Source organism: Pollicipes pollicipes, unplaced genomic scaffold, assembly GCF_011947565.3.
Source record: "Pollicipes pollicipes isolate AB1234 unplaced genomic scaffold, Ppol_2.1 Scaffold_4881;HRSCAF=5763_pilon_pilon_pilon, whole genome shotgun sequence".
NCBI lineage: Eukaryota > Metazoa > Arthropoda > Thecostraca > Pollicipedomorpha > Pollicipedidae > Pollicipes > Pollicipes pollicipes.
Window position 1 is genome coordinate 34,079,880 of NW_023596576.1, and position 12,248 is coordinate 34,092,127.

A 12,248-nucleotide genomic window follows, 5' to 3' on the forward strand; every position below is an offset into this window, starting at 1 on the left:
ACAAAAAAAGCATTTCGCGATCAAAATCGACACACCAATTTTGGCGGGTCATGTGGTCCCGCACTTGGCAGACATGTTATGGTCCGTAAAATGCTGAGGCCAAAAAAACGTTAGTATTAGCACGGTTCGTAGTCGAGATGTGGAGAGAGACCTGCTGCTGACCCGACGGTAAGTGGCTCTTGGCGACTGGCTTTGTGCGGTAGCACGAAATGACTGCCCGCAAATATGTCCCAGTCACGTAAGGAATGCAATATTTCACCCGCAAGCCGGCAATGTTTGAAAATTGGAACGTAATATGTCAGAAGATATTGCTGGCAGCTCCATGACTCGGGATTGGGTCACCGGCAACTTAGAAAGTTTCATTTCTGCTTGTGTTATCTTTCTCCTGCATCTTTCTTATCACGTGACAAGCAAATAAACATGAAGTGGTGTGAAAGGGAACGACGTAAGCTGTCCCTTTGGAACTGTAATTTTCCTGAACCTTGCTTGTTGCATGTCACAAGCTTTCAAGCTTGTGAAACAGGCTGTTGTGTCTAAACAGGATTTTTCGTCTAAACGTGGTTTGGCCTTTCTCTTAAGGCAAGGCTAGGCGGAGAGCGGAGAGCCCGGTGGCAGCAGCCCAATCGGTGGCCCTCTGCGGCGTTAATGGAACATGCAGATGAGCGATAGCCTGTCGCGTTTCATGCAAAGAACATGAAAAAACATGTCCCCTTCCTTCCCATCCCCCACAGGGCACGCCGTCATGGGGGGTGCCGGTAGTGCATGGGTAACACGGACTCGGGTGGGGGGCAATTTGACCCTCCGAAGGTTTTCCAAAATAAATTCGAACTGCGCAGCTTAGCCGCACCGAGCTTTTCTTACCTGCAGCGAATTGAATATTGATTCATTTACTAAACCAATAGATTTGCCTTGTAAGGTCGCTGACTTATAGCACTCAAAGTCAGTTCATGGCTTGTCAGCGAAGGCAATCCCTGGAACACTCATTTAATCTGATGCAAGAGCAGGGTGCTAGATGAACCCGTACATCTTGAGACGATCTCTTGACAGCTGGACAATCGAATTCAGGATTTCTACTAATTGCATCAGCTTTGGGTCAAGTATGAAGATCAAGTTGAAGTCAAAACCAAGTTGAGACAGTAATAAAAGCCTTATTCCTCAGAGAAAACCAGGAAAATGGAAATATAGATGGGGTTATTTTTCCGCAACATGCCTTTATCAAAACCATAGCAGCAGTCTATTGCTATTATTTCGATAAAGGCATGCTGCCGAAATATGAGCCTTTCTTTATTTCCATGCCTCTGGTTTTTCTTCGAGGAATAAGGCTATTACTACTGTCTTATCTATGTGAATAATGCTCCTTGCAAATGCGCTGAACAACTTACGTAATTCAGAACCAAGTTGCTGTCTTATCGGAAACTTTGCTTTGTGGGGTAGTATTTGACGTTCATCTCGAAGTTATTTAACACAGGTAGGTTAACAAAGTTGTTTTTTGAATGTCATAAAGATCAGAAGAGGTCAGTGACCTAGAATGGCCCAGTCAAGGTATTGCTACTGGGACATACCACATGGCGTAATCGACGCTTATCTAATGTGAAAAATAAAACCAATTTCAGGTTTTTGGTTCCCGTTACCTTCTGAAGGTCAAATAAGGTAGCTGACCTGAAGTGAACACCAGTGACCTGTTTCCTCCTAGTAGAGGTATTCAGGTTAAACGTGGTTGCATAGTGAGGTCTGGAAGAACTTCGGACACTGATCTGGAGTTTAACTTGCTTGACACTAGTCGCCCGGAGGGTCATGACCTAACAACCTCCAAATTGGACAAACGTGAGTTACACATGCCTACATTTCCTCAAAATATAGTGTATTCAGCTCTTTTATTTTTGAAATATCAGGGATGACATTGCCCTTCCTCCCCCTCCCCCCCCCCCACCCCCACCCCCACCCCCTGCCCACCTGAGCGGCGTTGTATTCATCCAGTCACCTGAGCGCGTGTTTAGCTGCGCGCCTGCGAAGCCAGAGGTACGGGGTCCGCGGTACTCTCGTCGTCCCCGGCAGGGTGAGAGGCGGGTGGCGCCATACGGCCTTAGCTGCTAAGGGCGTTGTAAAGCCCTACCGACAATGTTGGTACCCCGTCACTGTCTCAGGCATTTCGGACGTCGTCGCCGTATCACAGTATCGTTTTATGTTTCATGTCGGGTTTGGAAGTAGAACCCGACTTCGCTAGATGGATACGGATCCGAGGCACAATCTGTCAGGGCTCGTCCCGGCTCACTGGTGGTCGTAACTCTTAGTAGTTGTAATATGGCTCGGTACCTATATCAAGCCACTGCCCTCTCGTAATGTATTGAGTAAAAACCCACGCATGTTACTATGCGTGAGGGTCCGTGTTCAAAGCGAGAGGCAGGCTACAGCCGTCAACTTGGTAGACCTGTGCGTGCCGTTAGTCGTCATGCCCGTACGGGACTTGCCACTGGGTAACTCTCCCGTCACGGCAATGACACGCCGTCGTGGCTACGCCGTCTAGCTCACCCCATTGTTCGGAAGCCGGCGGAATCCGACCTGTGACAAGTGGCCGGCGCACAGATGGGGCGCCAGCGCGTGTCCGCGCCAGCGGTGGGTGGGGGATCTGAACCTGTGACAGTGGCCGTGCACAGATGTGGGGCCCCAGCGCGTGTCGCGCCAGCGGTGGATGGGATCTGACCTGTGACAGTGCCGCGCACAGATGCGCGCCGGCGTGTGTCCGCGTCCAGCGGGGCGCCAGCGGTGAGCGGGATCTGACCTGTGGACAGTGCCACACACTAATGGCGCGACACTGTGTGTCGCGTCCAGCGGGCCGGTGGGATCTGACCTGTGACACGTGTCGTGCACAGATAGGGGCGCCAGCGGCCGGTGGATCTGACCTGTGACAGTGCCGTGCACAGATGGGGGCGCCAGCGGCCCGTGGGATCTGACCTGTGACGGTGGCACGTGCACAGATGGGGGCGCCAGCGGCCGGTGTGATCTGACCTGTGACAGGTCGTGCACAGATGGGGCGCCAGCGGCCGGTGTGATCTGACCTGTGACAGTGCCGTGCACAGATGGGGCGCCAGCGGCCCGTGGGATCTGACCTGTGACAGTGCCCGCTCACAGATGGGGCGCCAGCGATCGGCTGACCGGACGGCCGCCGCCGCAGGTTTTACTACCAGGACTCGGGCCAGAAGGTATGCACCAAGTGCATCCGCGTGTCGTCGACGGCCACGGCCGGCGACGTCATCGTGGCGCTGGCCGAGAAGTTTCGTCCGGACATGCGCATGCTCTCCACGCCTCGGTTCGCCGTCTACGAGATCCACGAGAGTGGCGGTGGGTGGTGACGGTCGGGCGCCGCCCCCGCCGGCGGTCGGGTGCGCTTGGTTTGGGGTCGGCTCGCGCGGCTCGGCACCGGCTGACCTCAGGAAGGTCATTGCTGATGAGAAGTGAATGGGTTTAGGGCTCCTGGCGACTGCGGTGAACCTCGGTACCTCCTGTTTGAGAGGGAGTTGTCAGCCTCTAACGGGCGGCGTTGGTCAAAGGATGTGGCCTGGTAAAGACAGATTACACCACGCTCCACACACTGTAACGTGCCACCCGTCGTTTTATCGCGCTGACTGTTTTGCCTCACCTGGCCCCTACTGTAGCGTGCAGCTCCTGAACGCATATGTGGAGACAACGTGGCCAACATGTTGTTCCAGAGGAGCGTGAGCTGGCAGTGGGACGAGAGGCCCCTTTACGTGCAGCTGAACTGGAACAAGGACGACCGTGAGGGACGCTTCCTCCTCAGAAACCTGGACGAAAAAACCTTGGGTGAGACCGCATTGCGGTATGGACACGCTGTGCTTGACGGGGTACGACCCTACAGTGGTCCCTTTGTCTAGACCAACCTGTGGCATGCTTGTACAGAAGGTGGTGAAATATTGTGGTGGTACCATGCTATTTTGAAAGTTAATCGCAGTTGGAAACAAATTATGGCGGGATGAACAACTTGCAAGAAAGTTCGAATGCTCGGCGCTCGGCGCATTTAAGCAAGTACGGATGTTTGCTTTGAAATTCTTCCACGACGGCGTGTTAGGGGAGGCCTGACGCCGGTGATAAAGCCTAAATGACAACGCTGAGTGTCCTCTTTAGCTGTCCCGCAACCGATATTAGTTGTCCTGCTTCACCCAAGATCCAACTGCAGTATTTGACACGAAAGTTTGAACGTTTACCTACACAGGAACATGCCCGGATTTTCACACACGTTTAGTGGTAACGTATTTGCCATCCGCTGTCGCCACAGTCGCTGAAACCTGCGAAGAGATGCTGCGCCGGAGATGACAACTTTAAAAGGAAACTTAGCAGACGCGAGAAGAAACTACTCAAGAAGCAGGACAAATTGCGGAGAATGCAGAGCAACAACGAAAACGACCCGAGTGTGGCGGAGAAACTCTACTCCGGTGAGGTGGAAGGGTATCAGTCATTACTGACAGCTACACATCCTTTTAAAAGAGCGGCTTGATGGAACTGTTTGGCTTTGCTTAGATATGTTCCTGTGCAATTTCATCACCATTGGTTTCGATGTGGGCAGGTCAGCTAGGTTTGTGAAAGAAACGACCATTTCAAGCGAATGAGTGAAAAAAGAGAGAGATAGAGAGAGAGAGAGAGAGAGAGAGAGAGAGAGAGAGGGGGGGGATGAGGAGAGAGAGAGGAGAGAGAGAGAGAGAGAAAGAATGAGATAGGGAGATCGATAGAGAGAGAGAGAGAGAAGAGAGAGAGTAGAGAAGAGAGGAGAGAAGACGAGAGAGAGAGAGAGAGTAGAGAGAGAGATGAAGAGAGAGAAGAGAGAGATAGAGCGAGAGATCACGAGAGAGATCGAGTAGATGTATATATATATATATATATAATATCTATATATATATGTATTTATATAAGTTTGTATGTGTGTATGTATACAGCGGCGCAAATGGACACGCTGTTGCATGTCATTGTATGGTTGGCACGGATTGCGCGGCGCGCTGCCCCTGGCTCCCACCGGCCGCTCACCAGCGCCGGCGGCGAGCCGCAGGCTGTACTGGGCCGCCCGCGCCGCACCGTTCAGCGCCGCGCCCCGGCGGCCGTCCCCGCCGAGGTGCAGGGGCCTGCTCCCTCGGCGCCGCACCTGACCGAGTGTCCGGCTGGCCAGAGCTGCCGGAGACGAGCTTCACGCGCTCCATCAGCAACCCGGAGGCGGTGATGCGACGCCGCCGCCAGCAGAAGCTGGAGAAGAAGCTGCACCAGTTCCGTAGCCGCGACGGCGGACCCGACACGGGCGGCACGTTGAAGGTGGGAGGCCGGCGCCGAACCGCGGCAGACGGAGCGCCGACCGGCGTATGTCTCAAGGTGGCCCGAGAGCGGGGTCCGGCAGGGGCACAGAGGGATGCAGGGGCTCGAGCTGGCGGCGATACGTCGTGTTGGTCCGCAGATTGCGGTCCGTCACGTCCCTGTGTCTGGTGTTGTCGTGTCAGGTGTCTCTCATGGGTGTCACGTGATTAACGCAGTCGGCGTGCCGTGAAACCGAAATCATCACCGGGTGTCTTTCCATCGAGTAGTGCTGCGCCTGGTGTCGCTGTGTCAGGTGTCTGCGTAGTTGCCACAGCGTCAGGCGTCGTGGTCTTGCGTCTGTTGTGGCTGTGTGGTGTCAGGTGTCGCCGCGTCAAATATCGCGGACACATGCAGCAGCGGACGCATGCACACGTGCGTTGTCGCTACGTCGGCCGTCGCTGCGTCGGGTGTCGTTGTGCCATGTGACGCCGCGTCCGGTGTCACGGTGTCAGTTGTCGCTGCGGCGGCCGTCGCTGCATCGGGTCTCGTTATATCATGCGACGTTGCGTCCGGTGTCACGGTGTCAGTTGTCGCTACGGCCGGCTGTCGCTGCGTCGTGTCTGGTTACGCCATGTGACGCCGCGTTCGGTTGTCACGGTGTCAGTTGTCGCTACGGTGGCCGTCGCTGCGTCGTGTCTGGTTACGCCATGTGACGCTGCGTCCGGTGTCACGGCAGCAGTTGTCGCCGTGTCAGGCCCCGGTTTCAGGAGGCGAGCACTGTGCTGGGTTGACCCGTGCGCCGTTGCGCCGCCAGATATACGGCGAGAGCCTGTGCAGTGAGGTCCCGTACAAGACGCTGCTGCTCTCCGTCACGGACGCGGCCGCCGCCGTCGTGGCCGAGATGCTCGAGAAGTATGGCAAGCATGGCGAAGATCCGGCCCAGTACGCCCTGGTGCAGGTGGGTTCCTGCTGTCGTCCGTTGGCCGCTACCGGGCCCGGACGCTCGGCGAAGTGTGCCCTGCCGCTGCCGCCGGCGCTTGCCTCGGACTGACGCTGCTCTGCTGCCATGCTGCCGGCTCATCACACTGGCTGCGCGGCGGTTACCGCTGTTGTTGTTGTGTTGTTGTTGGATCTGCGCGTGCATTCAGTGTTACCTGCTGCCCAAGAGCGGCTCTACTGCCCGGATAGGCTGTGCGTGCGTGCGTGTATGCGTGCGTGCGTGTGTGCGTGCGCGCACGTGTGTGTGCGTGCGTGCGTGCGTGCGTGCGTGCGTGCGTGCGTGTGTGTGTATGTGTGTGTGTGTGTCCTTTGTTTTGAATAGTTGTCATTCCCATTATAACAGTGTCGGCTGTAAATCGGCGTCGTAGTCTTTTTCTGTAATTTACTGGCTGCTGTGTTGTGTTACAGGCCTTCCGTGGGCGTTTAATCTCGGGCGTGGCTTTTTGTTTCCTTCTCGCCATTTGTTTGGCGTGATTCATTTCCGGCGCTGCGTCCCTGGATCGTCCCCGTGGGTGTCTGGGTTCTGGCGGTCGTCTGGTACGGTCACGGGCGTGGCGTCTGAGGTGTTCTGGCCGCGCCTCGTTCCCAGTCACCTGTACATACCCGCTGTCGACCCACCCGCCTGACTCACTCGTCTGACACTGCGGCGCGGCAATGGAGGGACTGTAGTAGTATTGGCCAGTGAAGCGCTGGACTGGAACCTATGTGGTTCTGGCGTTCAAGTCTGCGCGGGGCAGGGGCACTTGCAACCGCCCAGCAGTTGCAGTGCCAGTGGTTGTTCTCTTTGTTATTGTTATTCCATCCACCAAAGCAGAACCCTGGTTTGGTGCCCAAGGCGGGTTTGGACTTACTGCTACCTGACATTCATGCTGTCCCGCTTCATCTGCAGCCCTGCTGCATGCGTCTTGTGTCACTCGAAGAGTTGCAACGTGGACGGTCATCTTCGCGTTCTGCAGTGTCGCCGCTCGCGGCTGCGCCGCCCGAGAGTTTTGTAGCGTGGCTGACCGCTGGCCTGTTGTGCGGGCCCAGGTGGTGACCCAGGAGCCGCAGCCGGAGACGGCCGAGTACCGCAGGCCGACCGGTCCCTTCAAGGAGTACGTGCTGGACGACGACGAGTGCCCGCTGGCTATCCTGATGAACCACCCGCCGATGAGAGGTGAGGCGAGGGCACGGCCGGCGTCCGCTCCCTCTCGCTGGAGCCCGCTGCTCGGTCCGCAGCACGCTGTCCGCCACTCCATGTGCGGCCCATCACTCACAGCCGTTCTTCAGCCTGCCGCACGTTGCCAACTGCGTGAGACCATTCTGGAACCTCCCCCCCCCCCCCCCCCCCTCCCACACACAAACAGTGACGGTCAGGGCGCGGTGTGTTAGCTCCGCGCGTCCGAAGAGATAGCTTTTTCTTGTCTTGGAGTGGGACGCAACGCGTCCTGAGTACAAGCGTCCGCTTTAGTTGTCTTCGTCGCGCCATTTTCGTAGCAGTCTTGATCTGCTAGCTTTTGTGTTAGTTGTCTTCGGAAAGTAAGCAAAGTAAATGCAAAGGAGAGATTTAGCCACGGAATTCTAGCATGAGGAATGTAATGATACTTGATGAACTCTCGAGCTACTCATTTAGAAACCAGTGTAATTTTCAATAAGAAGAAAATTAATCCCTTGAATAGACAGCCCTTTTGATCGTCTCGCCCGCCCTGCCCTGAAACAGCTTGAACATGGTAGCTCTCAGTTTCAAGGGCAAAGTAACGTCACAAGATACAATGTGAATCACCTGTCACACACGCTTGATTGTCCACGCAGGTATTACAATAGCACATACATCGCCGTTAGGGGAATTAAGGTAGGCACATTCTGTAGACATGTCATTACGATCGGTGGTCTCCAAGCGTCGCATTTAGGTAACGATCACTACAGGGCCGTTTATTTCGCATCAATGATTACAGTTTTCCCTCGATAGGTTGATACGTTCTGTCGTCCTCTGTTGGGTCGCAACTGCGAAGGTTTCTATTCACGCTAATCTATGAAGCGAATTGAAGTTTTAACCAAAACATTAAAGAAAACACTCCCGCGCTACGGGCTCGCACGCACACAGACACACTGGCACGAACCTGTGCTTACGTACCACAATACGTGTACACTTACGAGGTATCAAAAGACAAAAGGTATTGCCTTTTTTGCAGTACATCAGGCCTTGAGTAACTGATATGTGATAAGTAACGGCACAAATACATAACGACTAAGGGCACAAACAGGAGTAATATTACGTAGGTGAGCCAACTCATATATAGGCGTCTAAACATATCGGAGGTCGTACTTTTAAGCCAGCTGCAGGTTTAACAAACATGCGTGCAAGGTATGATCTACAAGCACGTCAGTTCCTTCAAAAGCTGAGAGGCATGCAAAAAATCCAATATTTCATCAACATGATCACAATAGTCACAGCCAATGAAGGACTTTACACTGAGGTGCTGCTCCATATTCATGGCGGACTTCGACAGTGTGTTGTCGCTGACGCGCCAGCACGACATTCCACCAACGCACGCACCATATACGTACATATGCAGATGTCTTATGCAAGGCTTGGATCTCTCTCCATAATGTTCGAATAGGTATAGGTTGTGTGTCCTAGTTGTAGACGGCGAAGGACGATTTCTTCAGGTCGATTGGTCCCCATGAATGAGTCCCATTTCCCTACGTTTTCCTTAGCTGGTTTCAGTGCATGATGTGGCCTCTATCCGCGCCGAGTTTTGCCGACAAAATACGGATGGTGGAATGCAAGGTCGTTAAATGCCCCCTGTGCCCCATTTGGCTTTTATGCATTTGATATGCCAGGACAGTGGCTAGTGCCTGCACATCCGCTGTTTCATTTCCAGTTGTGCCGCATTTGCATGAAATACAGACGATTATTATCCTGAATCCCATTTCTGGTAGACGATGTGAGGCCTCAAATATCCATCAGCACTGAGTGGTTCGATGTATATTTTTCAGCGCGGTAACCATGGATAGAGAATCCGTGCATGCCACACATTCCAGGATCCTGTTGCTTTCCGCGTAATCCAGCGTCTACGAGATGGACCCGGCCTCATAAATCATCATACCTTTACATCGAATGCTTCTCTCTCCGTGCATATAAGCACAGCCAACCCACTCAGCTGTTTTTAAGCGTCCGTAAATATGTATTTAAAGTCAGTGGTATTCGTTCTTAGTCCGCGGAAACCATTTTGCATTTAGAATGCATTCAGAGTATCTTGTGCTCATTTTATTTCACATTTACGTTGCTTCCAAGGTGATTTAGAACTTTCCTTAGCCGCCACGTCATGTTGGAAATCGAAGTTAAGTTCGTTGCATATATTCGTCGTCCTTGCATCCAAAGGAAACCCGTAGATTCTTTTCATGCAATCCCTTTCCACTTGATGCATAGCGGAAGTTTCGGTGCTCAGTCTCTGGCACAGATGGTTGTCGTAGCTTCGTGTCATCATGCAGTATCGTATTGTTAAATCATGTTGTCACAGTCGAAGGGAAGGAACCTGCGCCACATCCCCGACCTGCTGGATACTTTAGGATTGGCATTTGCTTTAAAGCCTCGCATTGGTGCATTCGACATGTTTTTTTCAGCTTGAGTCTGAAATCCAATGTGACCCAGCTCCGAAGAAACGTAGCATGTTCACAGAAAGCCTGGTTGGTTATGACTGTTAACCTCGGGTATTTTAATTATTTCTCGCTCTTTCATAAACCGTCGAAAGAGAATGGCTTTGCACTTCGGAGGCGAGGATATAAACCCTTATTCGTCTGCCCAGCCACAAACACGACCCGGTGCCATCAGTATTTCCTCGATTAATGGTATGATCCTGGTCTCTTGTACCCACATCGAGCAATCATCGGCATACAGCGCCTAGGATATATTCAGGAGCATGATATAAATGACACTGAAAGTGTCATTTATGACACAAATGACACTGAAAGTGTCATTTATAGTGACATTGAACTGAATAGGGAATATCGCTGCACTTTGCACCACTCTATTGTATTGTTCCTTCTGGTGGCAAAGAGGTGTCAAAGGTGCAAAGGGGTAAAGAGCCCACCGTGTGTCACTTGAAAGGCTCTACCGTCTAGATACGATACTTGGGAATTCATAAGGTATCATTTGAAGCTAAATCGCTGCATCTTCGCTGAGAGCGCCACCTTCGATGTCAGGTTATATGCGCTTTTGAAATCAAGAAAGACCTGTGTTGACTTGACCTGACCTGACATGACCGCTAGGGCGTATTTATGATGGGAAGAACTCCTCTGACCTCAGGATAGTCGAATAAGATGATCAGAGATGCAGATGATAATATTATATCGTACTATTTTGCTATATTGTACCACGAAAACCTTTTGAATGCCATTCTTTCATTAATGTGCTGAGCAATGTCAACTGAATCGGTCTATATAATTCAGGTTTGTCGTCCGGCTGCCTAGGTTTCGAAGTTGGAATTACGATGGAGTGTTTACACGGGGAAACTTTCCGAACGCCAAATGTAATTGAACGTGTCCAGAACTTGCTCTTATTGATTCCCATTCGTCTGTTTGAAGACTGCATAATGAATCTCATCTGGGCCCACCAAGGTGTTTCCATACAACGTAAATGACTACTGAAGTTCGTCCACATTGAAAGCAGTGTTGTTTGCTTCATTATTGTCGGGAGTAAAGTTCGGCATTTGGTAAACCATTTCATGTACACGATACTGAAGTATGATGAGGAGTAATGTTTTCCTAAAGCATATCAGCCTTCAAAAGGTCATCAATGTCACCACCGACTGAGACAGGGTGGTCTGCCCTCACCCCCCCCCCCCCCTCCACGTACACGTCGCTGACCACTCCCAGATCTGCCACACCTCTGCGCATTGTTGCATAGCAGTGGCCCGCCTGTTCCCCCCCTCCCCCCCCCCCATGTCACACATGCACATTGAGCGGAGCGTCATGGACGTCTTCCAATGCCGCCCGGATCCCGCAAGATTGTGTTGTTTAGACCGCAATCGTTAAATGCGTCGGAAGACTGCTGGCATGATGCCGCCCACTCATGCAATGACATTGGGGGCTGGCTTCACTTCATGGTTGTGACATCTTGTATCGCTAATCGGCATACGTCGAACATTTGAATGGAGCATAGGTGCGATTTTCTGTTCGATTCCTTGTGCAGCGACACTCTCGAAATTCCCTCTATTTCAGCCGATTAGATGGCTTATAATTGGTTATATTAGCTGTTAAGTGTATTGGCAAGGAGCCTTATGTTTACAGAGCATAATTATGATATGATGTGATACATATTATAAAATATAATATTAGGCTTACAATTGGAACTCTCCTTTGCAAATTGACAAACGTCTAGTCATTTTTTTCAGGTTAAGTAGAGGTGGTCACAACGGGTGCACCTAACAGTGAATAACCAGATGCGGTTGCATTACATTTATGCTACATACGCGCCGGTAATGTCAAATGGGTATGATTGCTTTGTCAAAATTGTTTGAGTACTGTACAAACGTGATCTGGCATATGCTAACAGCATGTCGATGATTTTTGACATGTTGGAACTAATGAAGTGCTCAAGCTAACTTATGTTTGGTTTTGCGTTCAGTTTTGCGGGTGAATAAGCATGTGCAACTGCGACGAAACAATACTGCAAAAGTTACGCTCCAAGTGTCAAGCTTCAGCACCTCTTAGCACCACGTTGTTTACGCCACATTATAGGCTGAAGTGTTCCACTGTGTGAAGTTGACTGTGCATTCCATGCTATTTTAAATAACAACCATCTATTTTTGGCCTTAATCCAGTGTATGAACTTCTTCTAAATCAACTGTTGGCTACCATGGATAGCGAATGATGATCAGACTTTACTATAAGCCTCCAACATGCAACGGGATTCCTGCACATTGCTTTATTCCGTCTATATGTAACATGTGCAGTCTTTTGAAATGACTATATCT

The 12,248-nt window shown here is 51.7% G+C and overlaps 1 protein-coding gene across 1 annotated transcript in view; it reads left to right on the plus strand.

The window, feature by feature from the left end:
* The first annotated feature begins 3,837 nt into the window (after window positions 1-3,837).
* Window positions 3,838-12,248, plus strand: part of LOC119100281 (afadin) — a 65,653-nt gene continuing 57,242 nt past the window's right edge. The window contains exons 1-5 of the mRNA XM_037223389.1: window positions 3,838-3,860; window positions 4,312-4,448; window positions 5,174-5,313; window positions 6,107-6,250; window positions 7,321-7,447. Of these exons, the coding sequence (XP_037079284.1) occupies window positions 3,838-3,860; window positions 4,312-4,448; window positions 5,174-5,313; window positions 6,107-6,250; window positions 7,321-7,447 (571 nt within the window). The remainder of the gene's footprint in view (window positions 3,861-4,311; window positions 4,449-5,173; window positions 5,314-6,106; window positions 6,251-7,320; window positions 7,448-12,248) is intronic.